The sequence below is a fragment of the Euprymna scolopes genome, chromosome 21, assembly GCF_053919585.1.
Source record: "Euprymna scolopes isolate OS-2025 chromosome 21, ASM5391958v1, whole genome shotgun sequence".
NCBI classification, from domain to species: Eukaryota; Metazoa; Mollusca; class Cephalopoda; order Sepiida; family Sepiolidae; genus Euprymna; species Euprymna scolopes.
Genome location: NC_136502.1, coordinates 55,068,891 through 55,090,253, shown reverse-complemented (window position 1 = coordinate 55,090,253; position 21,363 = coordinate 55,068,891). Strand labels below are relative to the sequence as shown.

Here is a 21,363-nt window from a genome sequence, read left to right as displayed (position 1 = left end):
TGGTCAAGGTGTGCTAATTTCGTGAAGTTAGCCAGTGATGCTTTTGCTGTGTGGAAGGACTTCAGCTGGTCGCCTTCCAGAGAGATGGGTTTGTTTTTTCTCTGTATGATATTCGTCAGAGGGGTGAGGAGACTTGAGCATCCTGGGATGAATCTTCGGTAAAAATTTATCATTCCCAGGAAACGTCGCAGCTGCTTGATTGATGTGGGTACCGGAAAATTCTGGATAGCTTCTACTTTCTCTGGCAGAGGGGTGATTCCACGAGCGTCGGTGTGATGGCCTAAAAAGTCAATGTGTTGTGCTCCGAATTCGCATTTGTCTGGGTTGATCCGGAGGCCGTAATGTGCTAGGCGGCGGAACACTTCATCCAGATGTTTCTCGTGTAGGTCAGCATCTCTGCTAGCCACCAGGATGTCGTCAATGTAAGCATAGACGTAAGGTAGTCCACGCAAGACTTCGTCTATGAGTCTCTGAAATGTTTGGGCTGCGTTGCGTAATCCGAAAGGCATTTTGGTAAACTCAAAGAGTCCAAAGGGAGTTGTCACTGCTGTCTTTGGGATGTCCTCTGAGGCCACTGGGACCTGATAGTAGGCCTTAGTCAGGTCTATTTTCGAAAAAATTCTGGCTCCCTGTAGGCCGGCGGCGAAGTCATGGATGTGAGGAACGGGGTACCGGTCGGGGACCGTGGATGAATTTAGTTTCCGATAGTCCACGCATATACGGAACTCGCCGTTCGGTTTGGGTACCAGGTGCAGTGGTGAAGCATATGGGCTGTCCGATGGGCGGATGGTGTTGTCCGCCAACATCTCTTCAAATGCTTTCTTGGCGTAAGCTAGTTTGTGTGGAGGTAGTCTTCTGGGTCGGGAAAATGCTGGTTGTCCGGTCGTCTTAATGTGGTGTTGCGTCTGGTGTTCCCCTGCATCGGTAGATTTAATGGGCTGAGTTAGGTCCTTGTACCGGTGCAGGATGGTTGCGTACCGTGGATCGTGTTGTGTTGCCACGCTGATTCCCGTCGTGTTGAGGCTTGAAGGGGTTCCTATGATTTTTATCGAGGTCACGCCGTCAGACAGGGTCCTTGTCCTCATGTGGACGGACAGGTTGTAATAGGCCAGGAAATCGGCACCGAGTAATGGTGTTTTCACATCGGCCAATGTAAATGACCATTTGAAATCCCGCCTGAGGTTGAGGTTGAGGGTTAGTTCCTTGTTGCCGAAGGTTTGTATGGTTGATCCATTTGCTGCTCGAAGTTGAAAGGAGGTGGGTTTCAGGGTGGGTCTGTTGGTGGGTGGTATAACACTGATAGCGGCGCCGGTGTCCACTAAGAATTTGAGACTGTTATTACGGTCCCACACATAGAAAAGACGACTGTGTGGATGTGTCCCGACAGGAGTAGTCGTCGCTGTCTGTCGGTTTATTCGTTTCCCTGGGCCTTATTGTAATTGCAAGGAGGTTGGCATTTTTGGGCCCGGTCACCGAAGGATTGGTGGTACCAACATGTGCCTGGGAGGTTCCTTTGTCCTCGGCTTGGGGAGCGGGTACGGCTTCGGTTCCGGGTGTGGGGTATTGGGCTACGTTGTCTCTGGCGTAGGGAGAGTTTGAGCTCTCTCAGCTCTGCTCGCAGTCGAGTAAGTTCGTCTTCCAATCGTCGTGAGCGGTGCCCGGGGTCACTCTCGACATGATGTATCCGTTGGTGTGCCTGTGAGTATACTTTGTCGGCCGAGTCTGCCACTATTTCCAGGGGCGTCTCTACGGGTACTAGTGCCAGGACCTGGGTAATGTTTTGCGGAAGCCGATCCAACCAAAGACCGCGGAGAATGGGCTCTGCCATGCTGTTGTTGCCGAGTCGGCTCTTCATCAGTCGCAGGAGCTGGGATGGGGTTCTGTCCCCGAGAGTCACATTCGAAAATAGGTCTCTGATGAGATCCTCGTCTGAACGGCCGGTTCGCTTGAGGATTGCTTCCTTAAGGCAGGTATATGGGAGTTGCTCTGGAGTGTTGAGGAGGATGTCCTCTACTTCTTCTACCATAGATGGAGGTAGTGCCTGCACCACTGAGGCGTATTTCGAGTCCTGGCGAACGACCCTCCGGGCTGCAAAAATTGCTTCGAGCTGGATGAACCAACTCCTGGGGTTCACTGGATTGTAAGGCGGTAACTGGACCAGCGGGGCAGAAAAGTTAATCTCCGGCTCTGTGCTTTCTGCCATCTTCTCTGCCTGTCTATTTTTCCAAGCCTGTGTCTGTAGTATCACGTCGGGGTCACCACTTGTTGCGGGGAGGCCTGAAGGTGGTTAGCCAACTGACCGTGCAACTAAATATATATCAGACACAAGGACAAGGAATGAAACAACAGGACAAAGAAGAAATGACAAACTCTGGTGGTTTAGTTTAAAGACGAAGATTCGCCTTTTATTTAAACAAACGAAAGGGTGGCAAATGCAAATTTGTTCACTGGGCGATGCTGGTCCGAGATCCGTCGCCGGTGTATTCGGTAAGGGGGATGCTTGTCGGTTCGCCGTAAGCTGGAATGACGTCGGAGGAATCGGCGTGGTAACTGATGCGGGTGATTGTTTGACTTGGGTCCGACTGAGATGTTACTGATACGTTAGCCTCAGGCTATGAGAGGAACGGACGGACAATTGGCAACACTGAGTTTTCAGCATCCACTAGGTACGGACGGGCGCTCGGATCGGACTGACACTGAAGGAAGAAGTCAGTGTATGAGAGGTACAGACGAACGAATTAGCAAACACTGAGGGTTCAGTGTTCATCAAGTACGGACGGACGCTCGGATCGGACTGACACTGAAGGAAGAAGTCAGTGTATGAGAGGTACAGACGAACGAATTAGCAACGCTGAGGGTTCAGTGTTCATCAAGTACGGACGGACGCTCGGATCGGACTGACACTGAAGGAAGAAGTCAGTGTATGAGAGATACAGACGAACGAATTAGCAACACTGAGGGTTCAGTGTTCATCAAGTACGGACGGACGCTCGGATCGGACTGACACTGAAGGAAGAAGTCAGTGTATGAGAGGTACAGACGAACGAATTAGCAACACTGAGGGTTCAGTGTTCATCAAGTACGGACGGACGCTCGGATCGGACTGACACTGAAGGAAGAAGTCAGTGTATGAAAGGTACAGACGAACGAATTAGCAACACTGAGGGTTCAGTGTTCATCAAGTACGGACGGACGCTCGGATCGGACTGACACTGAAGGAAGAAGTCAGTGTATGAAAGGTACAGACGACATGGAGGCCAGAGTCGTGGTGATGATGTGGACTTCTACGGCGTGGAGACCGGAGCCACTGTAGTGGTAGTGGACTTCTACGGCGTGGAGACCGGAGCCACTGTAGTGGTAGTGGACTTCTACGGCGTGGAGACCGGAGCCACTGTAGTGGTAGTGGACTTCTACGGCGTGGAGACCGGAGCCACTGTAGTGGTAGTGGACTTCTACGGCGTGGAGACCGGAGCCACTGTAGTGGTAGTGGACTTCTACGGCGTGGAGACCGGAGCCACTGTAGTGGTGGTGGACTGGACTGCTACAGTGGTGAGACTGGAGTCACAGTGATTGCGCGAGCGTCGAACGGTTAGGGAACCGTGAGCAAGTGCAGAGCTTTGCCGAAAAAACCAAGCCAACGAGCGGCGAAAATATCGCCGAAAATATTCAGAGGGCTGCTAGATACCGGGGACGGGCAGGAAATTGTTTCTATTTATAAACGACAGTTAATATTAATTCCCGGATGTGTTCTTTACGAGCAGTCGATGCTGAAGGATTTCGTTGTTTGTATTTCAAAGTTTTTTCCAGGAAATTAAAGTTTGTTGTTTTTGTTATTGTTGTAGAAAAGATGTTTTTTTTAAATTTCTTTTCTACAACGGGGCCCTGAAATCACGTGACAGCCGCCGACATTGCTGCTGCTGATGATTTTGGCGAAAGGCCCTCAATTGGTTGTCGTCTGTCGCGCTGTTGTTGTTGTTGTTGTTGTTGTTTACTTGCTACTGCTGATTTCGGTAGAGTCTATTAATTGCTGTTCGTTTGTAATGCTGTCGTTGTTGTTGTTGTTGTTTACTTGCTACTGCTGATTTTGGTAGAGTCTATTAATTGCTGGTCGTTTGTAATGCCGTCGTTGTTGTTGTTGTTGTTTACTTGCTACTGCTGATTTTGGTAGAGTCTATTAATTGCTGGTCGTTTGTAATGCCGTCGTTGTTGTTGTTGTTGTTTACTTGCTACTGCTGATTTTGGTAGAGTCTATTAATTGCTGGTCGTTTGTAATGCCGTCGTTGTTGTTGTTGTTGTTTGTTAGCGGCCAAGCCGCGACAATATGATCCCGAGCAACACCGCTGAATTGAATGAATATGATCCCGAGCAACACCGCTGAATTGAATGAATATGATCCCGAGCAACACCGCTGAATTGAATGAATATGATCCCGAGCAACACCGCTGAATTGAATGAATATGATCCCGAGCAACACCGCTGAATTGAATGAATATGATCCCAAGCAACACCGCTGAATTGAATGAATATGATCCCGAGCAACACCGCTGAATTGAATGAATATGATCCCAAGCAACACCACTGAATTGAATGAATCTGATCCCAAGCAACACCGCTGAATTGAATGAATATGATCCCAAGCAACACAGCTGAATTGAATGAATATGATCCCAAGCAACACCACTGAATTGAATGAATATGATCCCGAACAACACAGCTGAATTGAATGAATATGATCCCGAGCAACAACGCTGAATTGAATGAATATGATCCCGAGCAACAATGTTGAATTGAATGAATATGATCCCAAGCAACAATATTGAATTAAATGAATATGATCCCAAGCAACAATGTTGAATTGAATAAATATGATCCCGAGCAACAAAGTTGAATTGAATGAATATGATCCCGAGCAACAATGTTGAATTGAATGAATATGATCCCGAGCAACAATGTTGAATTCAATGAATATGATCCCGAGCAACAATGTTGAATTGAATGAATATGATCCCGAGCAACAATGTTGAATTGAATGAATATGATCCCGAGCAACAATGTTGAATTGAATGAATATGATCCCGAGCAACAATGTTGGATTGAATGAATATGATCCCGATCAACAATGTTGGATTGAATGAATATGATCCTGAGCAACAATGTTGGATTGAATGAATATGATCCCAAGCAACAATGTTGAATTGATAGAACACGATCCTTAGTATGAACGCAGCAACATCCGACCAGAGTAATCCTCCTCAACTGATGCCGAATGACCTATTAGCCTGTTTTCTATAGCCATCAGGCGAAACTTAACTGAAACTCAACCGTCACTGTTGGCAAGATGGATGTAGCCTAATGGCAAACTCCAGTTCTCGGGTCTGCTCCTTGCCGCTGGTTTGTATTAATTTTTAACTTTAGACTAGATATCATAGTCTTAAAAAACAAAAACAAAATTAAAAAAAAAACAGCAACAACATAAAACCATTTTTGGTGTAACTTGTCGAAAGCAGTATGCTTTAACTTACCTGTAGAGAGTTGCTTTTAAGAGGTATTACCCCTAACCTCCCCATGTTAAGAACAGATTTTGGAATAAATACCCCCAACCTCCCCATGTTAAGAACGGCTTTTGAAATAAATACCCCCAACCTCCCCATGTCAAGAACGGCTTTCGGAATAAACACCCTTTGCAAGTACTCTTGAATGAGACAACCAGGCCACAGTGACCGAAGATTTAAGTAGGAGTTTCCTAATAGTGTATTCATTGTGTTCTTTTACGAAGAAAAGTCGAATGTGCAACTGCGCAAACTATGTTCGTTGAAAACAAAAAAAGGGGGGGGGATGCTGTTTCGCCATGAGTGAGAGAAAAAGGGACATTTTTTGAGAAATCTAAATTCCTCACTTGAAAATTATATTGTTTGTCAAGCATTTCTTAAGTAAAATGTGAGAGCAGAGCAATCTGAAAAATAAATAAATAAAAACATTAATGGAACGAAATTTAAATTTCCATTCCATTTTTAAAACAACCCTAAAACAGAGCGCTTTCGACAAGTTTTATCCCATTTTTTATCACCTTATAAGAATGTAATATATTATGAGCCGGCAACAAAATGGCATAGAGTTTGTGAATTGGATACCGGAAAACGCCAGGTCTTCCTGTTACTACTCACTAAATCGAAAATGCTTTAGGATTCTACCTGAATGTCGCACTACTACTACTACTAGTAGTAGTAGTAGTAGTAGTAGTACCAGTAGAGATTGTTTGTCCTACTATGACGCAAATATCTTATTTTTGATTAGTTCAAGTTGAAACCTTCAAATGACTGTAAATAGGTCTTTTGCGTCATCTAATATCTTTAATGCGGTCAACGTAGTGAGATATTTATCAAAGTGAAACGTTTTGAAATCGAAACGTGTTTCTATATAAAGTGGCGCTTAGCGTCTTCCATAGTTAGTGCGAACAGTCGCCATTTTGTTTCCGTCTCCAGTTTTGAAAGAAAGGTAAGCGACATAATTTTAGTATAGACTCTTTATTTATTCTATAATTTTAGTTCGGAAATTTAATTTTTATTCGAAAAACATTCTATTTTCATAATAGCATCAAATAATAATAATAATAATAATAATGATAATAAAAAAATAAAAAAAAACAACAACAAAAACTATTTCTGGGTTCAACCGGTGCACGGTGCATTATTTTTGCTTTTAAAATTTGAGACTTATTTATTTAGTCATTTTATATATATATATCTAGATGAAATAAAACGAATTTATTTACATTTTTGGATTGTTTTGTTATTTAAATTAACTAATACCTTCATTAAATGTATTTGTTTGTTTGTTTACATGTTAATTTAAGGGCGGACCAGACCACGTGATCATTGTCTTTTACACTTATTTTTCGTTTAATTCTGAGAAAATAATTTTTATTTTCTTATTTCATTCATCGCCAATTTAGATGGGTTTGTTTTTAGTCTTCGTGATTACCCTCATTGCGAGGTTAATTCCTATTTCACTCTTCTAAATTATTCGCTATAAAATTATAAACTTGTGTTGTCGATCTTTCTTAGATAGCCTCTTTCTTGGCGATTATAGTTTCCGTTGAATTTTCATTTCGAGTTTCACGTGTACGACAAAACTTGCTATTTGTGTTTTGATTTTGTATTATTAAAGATTTAGTAAAGAATAAAACCCATTTCATTCTAAATAATTTAAGGGACTGAAATAAGAATTAATCCCAATACTAATTACGAAACTAATCAAAAACGTAAAAAAAATAAAATTCCGCAATATGAGAAGAGATAAAAAATAAGGTACTCCTGGAGAGAGTGAACCGTGCTGAAATAATGTTATTATTTAAAAAGCCAAAAATAACAACGAAAGGTTCAGTTGTAGTATAGGGGCCGTTGGAATATCTCGTCTATTTTGTTTTGTGCATTTTTTTAAAAATTATCTCCCAAACTTTGGATGAATTAATTTGTTCATTTTAAAATTCGGTTATCTTGAACCTTTCAGCTTTAAGATGGCTGCCATTAAAACAATATTCGACGCTTCTACACTATCAGAACGAAATTTAGGAAATCATAATACTGAATTTCACATGAAAACAATGGTATCTACGTATTCCGCGTATTTTTAAGGTGTTTATATCCAAAAATTACGAAAATCGATAAGGTAGAAAATTATTTATTAAAGAAAGAATTTTAAGAAAACGATCGCATTTGCTTATGTAAGATACAGGAGAGTTCAAAAGGGAGGTAATTTTCCGTTTCGATCTATTTCATAGAAACAAGATGGCCACAATTTTTCACCTGTTAACACGATTAAAGTTGTTTTTTTTTTTTTTTTTTTTTTTTTTTTTTTTAATTCAGTAATATTCCGGTAATGTCGATTGCATAATTTTGAAGCTAACATTGTAATTTATTAGAATTGAAAAAAAAAAAAAAAAAAAAATAGAACTCGTTGGTTTTTGTCTTAAAACTCCATTTATCAACTACAAAATTTCGTTCTGATAGTGTAGAAGCGCCCAATATTAAGCAGATTAGTTTTAGTTTTATAACACTTAGGTTCAATTAATAATTTGATGGAGTTGTTTCAACGGCAAACATCTTAAAGCTGAAAAGTTCAAGAGAACCATAAATTGTATTTTTTTGTAATGTGTTTACTTTTTATACTGTTGAGAAACTTTAATGCTATGTTTTAATGACTGTGTGCCTATATATATATAACACTCGTCTAGTTGAAACCACTATCAATAATTTTTCCAACTCTTTATCTGCCTAAACCTAAACATAGATTCCATGAACAAAGCTTCTTTCTTAGAACTGCACGCCTGTGGAACTTTCTTCCGTTTCCCTGTTTTCCAGCTAACAACAATATGGTCGTCTTCAAGTCCAATGTAAACAAATTCTTGATGAGTCGTCCCCTTAAGTAATCCCATTTACCAAATTTCCACTACTATGATATTGTCCCATTGACTACTGTACACTCATTAACCCTTATCCTCGAGTGACCCCTGGGCCTTGCTAAGTGGTGACTGGACTGCGTTCTTGTAGATTACAACATGGTCGTCTTTGGATCCAATGTCAATTCCTATCATAAACCGCCCCCAGGAGTAATCAAACTTAGTTCATTCTTTCAATTAATTATCCTCAACAAGCAAACAACAACAACAAGCAAATATCTTATATCATTAACCCTTATGCTTGAGTGATCTTCAGCCTTTATGGTAACCCTTTAGTAAGACGGAAAACTATTACATCTTTCATCATTACACGTCAATAAGGCCATATGCATTAAATCAAATAAACTATATAATGGCTGATCTAACACCATATAACATCACTTAACCCTTGAATTTTAGATTTAAGGCAAGTACTCTTATAGTTTTTATTTCATTTTAAACTGGCTCTACTGATTTGATATTGCTCGAGGTGCAACAAAATTGTTTTAGTTTTTAAGTTTTATTTGCCCAGTTTTTAACTTAAGGTAGATATTATTTTTAAAATAAAAAAAAAAGTCATCCCCATCACTGCTTTTTATTTTTAAGTGATTATTTAAAAATGTTTCATATCATTTGTCTGGGACAGACTATGTAAAATTTAAAAATAAAATCGTAGCAAAGAACATGCCAATAACATGGTACAACAATAACAAAAGAAAATTGGATAGTCAGAAGCAAACTGTTTGAAAGGTAAAGGGGAACTTTAATTGAACACTCAGATATCTATGTATCGCATAAGTCAAGTGTTTGCCCAAGAAAGAATTTCTGAGAACTTGCACTGCAGTAAAATGAAAAAAAAAAAATTGAAATATTTTTATTAAAATATTAACATCCTTTTAAAATTAAAATTTTTTATTTTTATTTTTTTGTAGAAACTTAAAGATGATAAAATTTCTACTGATTGTGAATAAAGCTGGCCGCCTTCGATTGACTCATTATTTTGAACATTTCAACCACGAGGACAAATCCGCTATTGAGAGAGACATTATACGAAGATGCTTGTCCAGCACTGGGAAACCGGTCTGTTTTGCAAATCGATTATGTTTATTTCAAATTGATCACTTGATTGTTCTATTTATTCCAATAAGACATTTCTATTCGCCATGTTACTTTATTTTTCTTTTCTTTAAAAATAGTATAAAATTATCTTGTTGGATTTTAGAATTTAGTACAAGTGTTATATTAAACACTTTTTAAGAATTCAAAAACACAACCATTGGTGTAAGCAACAGTCCGTTTTTTAGTTCTCTTTGTCTTTCTTGCTTATGGTAGATAGAGAGAGGAGTGTATCATAAAGGGGATCGTGTGTGATTGTCTTGTCAGAGTTAATGTTGTGTGTGTGTGGTACATGTATTTTTCAACATACCTTCTGCATCTTGGATGTTGGTCCATCTGGAATCATCTCGTCTTGGAGGGGAGACTGGTACTTGTTTTAGATGAATATTCATTCACTCCAACACAATGAATTGGTTTTATAGTTTTTTATTTCACTTTCCAGATGTCTCGCAGAATGGCTGGAAAGTGAATCTGGCCTGTGTGGTTCTCTTGTTTCTACATACGTCAGCGTCCCCCCCCCAGTGAAGGAAAGGCGACAACCGTGAAGCTGTCCGTCCTCTTCTTAGTCTAAACCAAATCTCCACGATTCAGCTAACCTGATCACATGACTCACGCAATCCTATCAGCTGATCCTGACTTCCGGTCAACGTGTCTCAATCTAATTTACACACCTCCCTCTCTTTCTTTCTTGATCCATTCTCTAACACAAGTAATGATGTATGTTATTTAAGATTGTTGCCATTGTGACAATCTTCTTAACCAGAATAATCGTTTAATACTGACAAGTATTTTTTTAAATGTTATTAAGCTTTTTTTTTTTTTTTTTTTTATTTCATCCATCATCTCTTCTCTCTATAGAGAAGCGATGATGAAAAAAAAAAGCTGAATAATGAATCAAATAATGCAAGGGAGATAAGTTGCATTTTAAGTTGCGAAAATTTTTGATACATTTTTATATGTACTTGGTAAAATCATAAACTATTATAATTATTTAATTTAAGCAGTTCAGCTTTTAAATAGTGTGGTCCACTTAAAAGTAGTCTGAATACAAGTTGACTGGAAAGATGTGAATATAAGACTTTAAAACTGGTGATCAAAATCTCTTCTAACCTTGAATGCATGATGCAATGCAGAAAAGATGGCCGATTACTTTTAATGCATCCAAAACTAAACTTCTGTTTTTTTTTTTTTTTTTTTTTTTTTTTTACCACAAACACTCGGATCCCTACTTTGCCCCAATTGAAACAAATGGCTTTTATCTTGAAGAAGCACCTTGCTTTGATAAGCTTCTGAGACTGACCTTCATTCTCGGCCTGAAATGGAAAACTTGCATGAAATCTGTTAAGCTGGAAAAATATTTGGATCATTCTACTGCTCCAGAAGGTATCTCATTCCTGATGCAATCCTCTACTTGTATAAGAGCCAAATAGTCATAAGACGAGTATTGTTGTCACATCTGGAGAGATGTTGTACTATGACACGATACAAAATCAACTTCAAAATCTATTGAGCAATGTCCTTTTCTCCTCTTGACGTCCCCTTTTCTCAAAGAAGAGATGTTGTGAGTCTATCTTTACTCTGTCGTTATTTTCATGGCAGATGCTTGACTCAACTTCAATCTAAAAGCATTTTCAATATTCGTCTACTACTGTCAACAATTTCCCTTACTCTTTATCTGTGTCTAAAACTAAATGAAAATTCCATGAATTTTTTTTTCTTTAGAACTAGCAGTTTGTACCACAGAGCTGCTTTTCAGATAACTATAACATGGTCATTTTCAAGTCCAATATAAACAAGTTTTTATTGAGTTATCCTCTTTAATCAAATTTGACTCGATTTCCACCATTTCTGATCATCATAGTTCTGTTTCACTGGCCACCCGACACTCATTAACCCTTATCCTCAAATGACCTTTGCACCTTGATAAGTGGTGACCTTCTAGTAAAAATAAAAAGAATGAGGCAGTCAAAGCAAGTTTTTGATTGTGTACTTGTTTACTATTATTTGTATACATGTTGGAAGCGACAATCAAGTGGCAAAATCTTGGATTGGAAAACATATTCAGCATATGAGATGCATGAAGCTGAGATTACGTTACTTTTAATTGAACTACCCTATTATATATTTCTAAAATACACAAATTATTTCCCTTGTTTCTAGATTAACTGTAAAAAAATATTTTTATGGATTCCAGCAGTCTTAAAGCTGTTGTATTTTGTAATATTTTGTGAGTTATCTTCTCTTTGGTTAGAGTTATCTCCTCTTTACTGTTTACTTTTTCAGTGCACGTTTTGGGAATATCGTGACTTCACCATCGTCTACCGGAAGTACATCAACCTCTATTTTGTGTCTGGAATAACAAATGATGAGGTTTGTATTTTTTTTTTTTTTTTTTTTTTAAAGATTACCTTACGCTACAACAGAACACTGACCACTCTAATTTTTTCTTTTATGGGTATTTGAGGTCGCTGACAACGAATCTGATAATCAAACCCGCCGCAAATTTACCGTTTGCATGGTATGAACCCCTGGACCTTGGGATTATTTTGTGCTCTTTCACCACCTTTGGTAGTGTTTTTCTTACATGATACGTTTGCGTGCGGTGTCTTATCATATCACGTAGGAATCTTGGCATGCAAGAATCTTTGAGCGGTCATTTCAAATAAAGTTAAAACAAAAAAATGGTTTATTTACTTTTTTTTGTCTTACGTAGTTTTAATGCTTTTTAATTGATCTAAACAGTTTTCACGAGCGGTTTACAAAAACATAAACACCAAACATATTTTTATGTTTTTCGTTATTTTTGTGGGGATAGGGGTATCCAATTATAGGACTTGTGTAGTTTAACAGGTGCTTCTGCAGTGTAATTAACCTTTTTTTCTGTAAGTAACGCGCCAACATTTACCATTTCACAAAAATTCTGTTTACATTCGGGAGGGCGGTGGTGGTGGTGGTGGTGATGGGGTGCGCACGCCTCAGCACCACCACCACCGCCTTCCTCAATGTAAACAGAATTTTTGTGAAATAGTAAATGTCGGCGCGTTACTTGATTGAATCTTTGGTAGGAGATGGCTAATAATTGTCTCAGTCTGCCTGTTATTATTATTGAATGTAAGTAATCAAACTAATCTTGTTACTGACTTTTCTATTTTCTTTTCGTTTAGAATGAATTAGCTGTCTTAGAACAGATGCACAATTTGTTGGAAACGCTTTACATCTATTTTACCAAAGTGGTAAGTAAACTAATGTTTCATTATATAATCATTATGCGTAAGAATTAGATTTAAACAAAACTCTATTATCTGCATTCTGAATGCATTTCTATTGTACAATATGAAGCAATGAATTCTTATAACTCTTTTCTTTTTTCCCAATACATTTTTACGATAAAACCTTTTTTCCAGTAGAGTAAAATTGATTGGAGGCCTATTGTTAATTTTTTTTTTTTTTTTTTTTTTTTGTCAGAGGTTTTTGAAGGAACAAATGACTTAAAAAAAAAAATGAAAATACACATTTCTGTCGTGAAAACTGATACATATAAAAAAAAAAACAAAGTTAATTTAAATATCCTGTAAAAGATATGATCCACGTGTATTTTCATTTATTTAATCTTGCAACACATCTCATCTTTAGGTCTGGGTCAGAATATCATTCTATGTATTTTCAAATGTTGTTGACTTTTCATTTCCTTCAAAAATATCTCTAAAAATTGGTCAATAGGATTCCAGTAGTTTTTCCCAACAGTGCTATAAAGTGATCTGTAACATAGAACAACATGATTTCTATAATATATGCATCTTTATCCAATGTATTCTTATTGGTAAAAAAAGTTAATAATATTCATATCGTAAAGCTCCTTTTCAAATACATACTTTTGCAATTTGTTGTACAAGTATTATAATTACTTTTTAATTTATGAATTATTTAATAGCTATTATTTCTTTCTTTTTCAGTCTGAATTAGATGTATCCTTTTTCTTATTTCGACTCTGAAAATATTTTCTCAGCAAGTTCTCTGGTAAGGGAGGTAACCTTTTATTCGCTTGGTAATATTCTTTTTTCTGTACAAATCGATTTTTTTTTTATTTATTTATTTTTTTTTTACTTTATTTTCTACTTGAGACAAGATAATTTTGTGTTTTTGAATTTTTGAGATGAGGATAATTTGCATTATTTAGATTAATTGGATTACTATTCTCATCTTTGATGTTATTTTCACAATGTTTTGGTCAGTATAATCCCAATCTTCAAACTCTGGGAATTTTAATGTCAAACATAGAATTTCTAATTGAAAGATTACTCAACCCACAGGATGGATTGTTCTTGTTCCATCAGCCATATTGACATAGAATTCTTAACTAATTTTTATTTTATTTTTACTTATTTGTAGTCAGGATTGAACCTTCAATACCCAGAAGAAACTCACTGTTTGGAATTAATTGTTAATCAATGCCTTTATCCGTTGTGCCATATGTTCATTTCTCATCAAAAAATCTGTATTCATGAAGTATAGTTAATAGCCAAGAAAAAAAAAAATTTACAGTAAATAACTTTTACCATAGTGAAAGAAAATTTAACGTTTTGCTGACCTGTGTAATTTTAAAGTGTGGAAACTGTAAGATAAATTATTTATGAATTTATTACTTTTATTTAATCAAACACAAATAAATAAAAAAATGGGGGTCCATTTTGTTTTGAGATGGTCACTAATTTCCGTCTTGGTGGTCGCTAATTTCCAGCTTAAAATAAAGAAAATGCTTACCCTACCACTAATTCTAAGTTCTGGGAACTGCCAGTTGGACTTAAAATTAGTTGTAAGCTTAGTCCTTATTTTTTTTATTTTTTATTTTTTTGTTTTCTCTCTTTTTAAACTAATTTTTAAATAATGAAACATCAACAACACATAAGCCATATTGGATTTTTACAGACAGATATTAACAAAATCTATGAATTTCAAACAAACAAAAAAAACAAACAAACTTTAAAACACTTTCAGAACTTTAAAACTATGCAGGTTGTTAAGAAATGAAATTTTATGTTTTTTTTTGTTTTGTTTTTTTAATCTATTATTTAAAGGGCAAATGTCTGTTTGTTTGTATGTCTGCTACAAACTTTTCTCATACGCATCAAACCAGGTTGAAACTGGTACCATCTTGAAGGAAAATGCTCCGGATGCATAATATGTGAAAATTAGAAAAAAAGATTTGTTTTCTGGCAGTTAACTGGACCACTTTTTGGAAGGGGGCAGGGGTCCATAAATCATACATGCACATTAAACTAAAACTGTTTAAAATGCTTATTTTGCAACGTTATGATGTCATAAGCATTCATGGCCGTGCGGGCAAATGTGTTTCCCCATAAGCTTTTGCCTTCTTCCCCTCTTTTTCATTTCATGTTCAAACCTGACCATCGCAGCCTTTTTTTTTTTTTTTTTTTCAGTTGCACAGGCACTCCCTGCTATTTTGATTGAAAGAAAAATTGTTTTTATTTATTTATTTTTATTTATTTATGTTATTTTTTTAGTTTTTTTTTTTAGTTTTTTTTTTTTTTTTTTTTTAAACTAAGCTTTGTTCATTGGTTTAATTCTAAATCTTTTATTTGCTTGTTTATTCTAGAACTGATTGTTTTATTAATTCTACTTATTTCCTGTTTGATCGGATTAATTGAGTGCTAGAGTTATGATTAAAACTAGTTTTATAGTCTTTAAGTAAGATGTAGGTCTCTCTGGGTTTTAGTTTACTTTGTCGCTAATTTTAGTTTATTGGTTTGTTTACTTTCAAAATTTATATCTATGTAGCTGCATTCATTTGTATCTAGTTTTTTTTTTTTTGTGATTTTTTTCTGTAATTAGTTTGTTATACTCTTATCTATTTCATAAAAATTTCTAGTTTTATCTGCTTTTCCGAAGATATTGATATTAATGGACAGTCAAAACATTCAAAGGTAACACTTGTTAAAATGTTAATTTTTACGACAGCAAATATAAATAAACGATAGGATGCTTAATTCCAATTATCATTTCTTTTTTTCATTTTTCAAAATATCCATAGGACTTTATGGTCCGTTTCATACATATATGAATATTCAGAAATCGAGTCCAAAGACAGAAAGCAATCAAGATCTCATATCCAAGTAGGATGTATAAAACAACTGTTCCAATGAAGAACGTGTTCTTAATCTTGGTTAGATGCCATTTTTCATCAATAGTAGAGATGGGGGAGGGAATATGTATACCTTAGAAAATATCCAATAGTTAATAAGCTATATTGTGTGTGTTATTTATTTGCATCTCATCATACAAACTTTAGCAAGTAAACACATGCCTATTTCTAACTCCCAGATGAAACCATTTTGAGTGGTGATAACTAGCAAGAAAGCAAATGACAAGTCATACAACCACCTCAAGCTTACTCCGTCACCTGAAATGAATTCAGAAAGAAATTCACCATCCTATAATAAAAAGTCAATGGTGTTTTTTTTTTTTGTCATGAAATGATAATTTATATATTAAAAATGAAATTACTGATGCAATTTTTGGACTTTATGTGAATATTTTATTAATGTATCTTTATAATGGTGAGTGTGAACACCGAAGCATATTTTTTATTTATTTTTTTGACATTTTTGATGGAGGGTGTACACTTGCGTGTGCGTGTGCATCAATTAAGATTAAATTTGGATTTTTGACTGTACAGTTTCTTGTACATGGCTTGGTAGCTCATGTAGCAGAGTACTCTGGTTTAGAATCCTGAGTTCAAATATGTTCTACTAATGAATCCAAAGCAGGGCAAAACTGAAAATAGCATTTCTGGTATATGGCTATCATGGTTTGTGTGAGCTGTAGAGTTGTCTGATTGTGGAAATAATTATAAATCCTCTCACATTCAAATAATATATATATATGACAAATCCATTATATATAAGAGGAAAAAATATCGACAATACAAAATATATACTGGTGCATATAGATTTAAGTATCAATTAAATAAGAAAGATACATCAATGAAGTAGGGGTTATCAAAGCTCTTTATGCCAAGGCATTTCGAAGCCTAATGCTTTTCATCAGAAGTGAGGGTACTAGGTAAACAAAAGGAATGCGACGTCTAGCAATAGATACATTAGCGATGAAGTATTAGATTATTTTGCATAAAGGATACGCAGTAGAGGGCAGAAATAGAGTAATCATTGGTAGAGGGTTTGGTTGTGTTGTATTTGATTTTTGTCCTGTAATCAAATAATTTCCACATATGAGCTTGTCTTTAAGAGGCAGGCCAGACCTAAAGATGATGAAAAGGTTCCTATAGGCAGGTTTTCTGTAGAATTCAGTATGTATGGAGCTATTTTCATCAATACTAAGGTCAAAATTGAAGAGTGAGAGTGAACCGGAAATATTAGGGTGTTCTATAGTAAACTGTAAGTGGGTGTCTTGAGTGTTAAAAATGTGGAAAATATTGATGGCCTCCTTATGGGAGTGTTTGATAATGAGGATGTTGTCAATATATTCAGTGAAGAGAGAATGTGAGTTGCAGATGCTTAAGGCTTGTCTTTCAAGCCAATCCATGTAAGAGATGGCTAGGAGGCCAGACAGGTTAGACTCCATTGGCAAATTAGAAATTTGTTTGTAAGTGTCCTGTAGGATGGTGAAATAAGTGTTGTGGATGATGCAGAGAAGTTGGTGTATGTCAGTAAGGGTTATCCCAAAACAGTAAAGATTATTAGATATGAAATCAGTGATAAGGTCAATCACAGGGTGTGCAAGTATGGCTATATAGAGAAACAATATCGAGGCTGAAGATATAAATTGTTTAGGTATAGTTGTTGGGGTTGCAGTGTGTAATTTATCTAATAGTTGGTCAGAGCTGCTAACATGTGTAAGAAATGTAGATAGGGGTTTAAATAAGTGGTTGAAGAGCAAGATTTTATATAGAGGTCTGTTTATGCTGGAAATGATCTGATTTGTGGATGGGTGGAAGGTTTGTGTTTTTATGAGGTAGTAGAATGTTGATAATTTACTGTTCTTAGTGAAGTTTTTTTTTTTTTTTTTTTTTTTTTTTACATGGGGGTCACCACTTATCAAGGCCCGAAGGCCACTCAGGGATAAGGGTTATTGCGTGTACAGTAATCAATGAGATAGTATTGTAGTAATCATTAGTATTGGGGGTTTTGATAGTGTCTTACTTAAGGGGGCGGTTAAATCTATACTGTTTGGGAAGGTTCATTGACACAAATTTGGGACCATGCACTATGAATGGAATTCTGTATTTGTGTGACCGAGATGTAGGCTGATGTATGTGTGTGGGGGGTAGTATGTTAAGATGTTAAGCTATCTGAGGGTGAGGCTATTATGTGTATCCTGAAAGCTGATGCAGAATTCTTTACTGTTGTCAGAGGGACAATATACAAAGGTTTTTATTTTTGAGGGTTCTTAAGGTGAGGGTTTGGGATCTATATATGTTAGGCATGATGTGGGGTTGTTTATGGTTGAGTATGGCTAAAGTTTTAGTTTAGTTAATTTCTGGTCAAGGTGGTGATTACTAGAGAGTGGGTGTAAAAGATAGTCGAGCTGGTACATAAGAAAGAAGCTGTTGGAAGTAGAGTAAGTGTAGTTGATAGGAGTTAAGCTTCAGCTGTGGATAGAGAGCTCATAAGGTCATGGTGAGGAGTTTGGTATTGGGTGGGTTGCTTTTTTTAAGAATATAATAAAATTTATATAAGTTTCTTCTGACTATTTAAAAGAAATTTACATTTTACCCATATCAAATAAGGTGGGTGAAGGAATATAAACATATTATATTGTACATATAGAAGAATAAATTTAAATAAAAATAGTTATTATCAATTTGAATTAGCCTTCAGGCCTTTACGAAGTTATATCGCTTAGATTAATTAGAAATTTAGTTAGGATAAAAACTATTCCGTTTAAGATCGGAAAAAGATTTCAAATATATTAGAATAACATATAACAGAAAATTTTTAAGTATATATAATTTCTCCTTTTCTTTTTCTTTCTTTTTTTCTTTAGCATCCAAAATATTAAACAGACAGTTTTTTTTTTACAGTTTTTTTTTTTATTTGAATTTTAAGGTTGTTTAAAAAGAAAACGATTTGCACGAGATTTTGTAATGTATGTGTATGTTTCCAATTCCGGTTATAACAGATGAGTATCGGCTGAAGAGAGCTTGATATGGGTATCTAAAACGGCCCTCTATTATCAGGTTTGAAACCGACGGTACCACTGACTTATCTAAACTTTCTGTAAATAAAAATATGTATATAAATTTTTTTATTCATATAAACAAATTTACATGGTTGCGACACGACATGCTAATGTTTCGGACAAGTTGTTGGTTAAAATTGGAAGTCGTCATCAGGCGACTTAATAAATGGTTGCTGTCCACAGAAGAAATTAATCCTCAAAAAAAAATTGTGCGTGTGTATATAATTTCTATTTCTGTCTTAATTCTTATATTGATTATCAAATTTACTTGTTTTATTGTTCCTTAATATTTCTTATATTGTCTACAACATCGACCGAGTGCACGTTATCATTCAAGAGATGTTCAACTCTGGTTTTGCAATGGAAACATCTAAAGAAGAAGCTCTGGTTCCATTGCGATTACTTGATGCAGCAAAAAGGTGAAACGGTAAAGAAAGGCGAAATCATCGTGAAAACATGTACAATTGTTATTGGCACAAACTCTGCATGTGGTGTTCAAGTTTTGTCAAGGTTTCTGCATCACTGTCCTCCCTCTAACTATGGGGGTGAAATAACATCGTGGGACTAGATTCTAAAGTCTTTGTTGTGCAACAAATCTAGGAGAAGGAAAACTCCAAAATAATACCAACAGCACATTCCTGTCTATAGAAAAAAAATTGTAGAACTCAAATTCTGCCAAAAAAAAAAAAAAAAAAAAAAAAAAAATGGGGAAAGAGTTCTTCGAGGTGTGATGAACCAACTCCTCTTCATAGAAGTAACAGCCATTGTTTCCAGAAGACCTCAGAAAGAATGGAGAATATCGCTTGCTAGAAACCTACCTTCATCAAATATGATTGTGGTAAATAACTTGTTTCGCTAAAACAGCAGCTGACTGAAAGAAAGATAGCTTTGATAGTTGAAAAAAAAAATTGTTAATTAAAAAAAAAAAAAGTGGATCAAATTGATTTGAGGCATCTGAAAATGAACAACCAAGAGGAGAGATTTAAAAAAAAAACTTTCGTCTTCCATGAATAATAAAACAATCAATACAAGGCTATACACCCCCCCCCCTCTGGTGGATAAAAAGAAAAAATACCAAAATCAAAGAAAAATCTGCATGGTCTACATACTGAAATGTCAAAAAAAATCATGTAAATTTATCAAGTAGTTTATTTAAAAAAAATAAAATAAATAAAATTTTATTCCTAAATGATTGATGATTTCTTGATGCCGTATTTCTGGATGTAGATAATTCTAAATAATTCAAACTTTTGCAAAATTTTAGAAAGCCATTCTTAACGTAGAGAAGGGGGCATTGGAAAAGCTCAGATTTGTTTAAATGGTTTTTTTTTAATTTTTATTTAAAAAAAAAACCAACTAAATTTAAATAAAAAAGAAAACTACTTGATCAATGTACATTATTTTTAGTGCACAATATTTTCTTTCCATCATAAATTGTGTGTGTATGTATGTGTATATATATATATATATATATATATATTAATAAATTTTTGCTTTGAGTGGGTGGGATTTATGGATTACCATAAAAATCAAATATTTAAATAAAAAGTATTTTTAATATTATTCAATATTTTCTATGAATACTTTTCAAATTGTAAGATACCATTTTTGCACAATATCCACTTATTTAAATGTTTTTTTTTTTGTTTTTTTTACTTACATAGTTTTATTTACAAAACTTTATTTAAAATTTTTTTTTTTATAAATTCTTAACGTTTATTAAACAAAAATTCTTTTATTTTAAAATGTTTTTCTTATACCTATATTTTTAATAATAAATGGCTAACAAAATTATGTGTTTTGTGCTATTCATAAATGACATTAATCATTACTTAGTAAAAACTTTTAATAAAAACTGTATTGTTTTGCTCATAATTTAATTAGATGCAAAAAACAAACGCTGTTATGGCAAAATGTTTCCATTTAATTGTTGCTTATTCTAGATTATCTCAAATCCATTTGATCAATGAAAAAGTTCTACAGAAGTTACTGCCCTTCCTTATATAATGAACTATTTCAAGAAGTATGTTAACAACTCTGCTCACCTCAAAGAGTATGATGAAGTAAGAGTATAACTGTGCTGCTTTGTCATGTACATTACAAGCCAGTTACCTAACTTTTAAACCATTTTATATTTGTATGTTTGCTGTCCGAGTTATTTTATTTTTATTTTGGGTCCTCCTTGGGGGCATTATAGGGGTAAAATTGCCCCCAAATCATTTGTTTATTCATTTGCCTTGGATTAATTTTGAAATTTTGCATAAACATTAGTCATGGTGAGATTCCGTCAAATAGCAAAGTAAATTTTTCACTAGTTGAGGAGAAACCCGCATGCTCGGCTTGTTTTTATGGAAATTGCTCCAGATAAGGCATGAAGCCACTCTATGTAAGGGGCTAACAAGAATGAAAGATGATTATCGTAAAGTTAGGAGATGCATATTGATTTTGGTTTTGAAAAAACCAAGGTTATAGGTAAAAAGAAAACAGTGAGCAGGAACAGTTTCACAAGTTTGCTGTTTTTTAGGAAGAAGCTACTGGAATAGAAAGCTTTATTACAATGAGGTATTAAAACAGCGAATTGATGGAAACCACTA

General features: G+C 35.4%; 1 protein-coding gene across 2 annotated transcripts; it reads left to right on the top strand.

The window, feature by feature from the left end:
- The first annotated feature begins 6,231 nt into the window (after positions 1-6,231).
- LOC145242378 (AP-4 complex subunit sigma-1-like) lies at positions 6,232-20,332 on the top strand. 2 transcript variants are annotated; one of them, XM_080105381.1, is made up of 5 exons: positions 6,232-6,495; positions 9,370-9,517; positions 11,837-11,923; positions 12,718-12,786; positions 13,507-20,332. In XM_080105381.1, exons 2-5 carry the CDS (start codon positions 9,380-9,382, stop codon positions 13,543-13,545), a joined length of 333 nt encoding a protein of 110 aa, XP_079961507.1. In that variant the 5' UTR covers positions 6,232-6,495; positions 9,370-9,379; the 3' UTR covers positions 13,546-20,332. The 2 variants fall into 2 exon arrangements, with proteins under 2 accessions (XP_079961507.1, XP_079961508.1); XM_080105382.1 differs by having other exon boundaries at positions 13,485-13,538.
- The last annotated feature ends 1,031 nt before the right edge of the window (positions 20,333-21,363 follow it).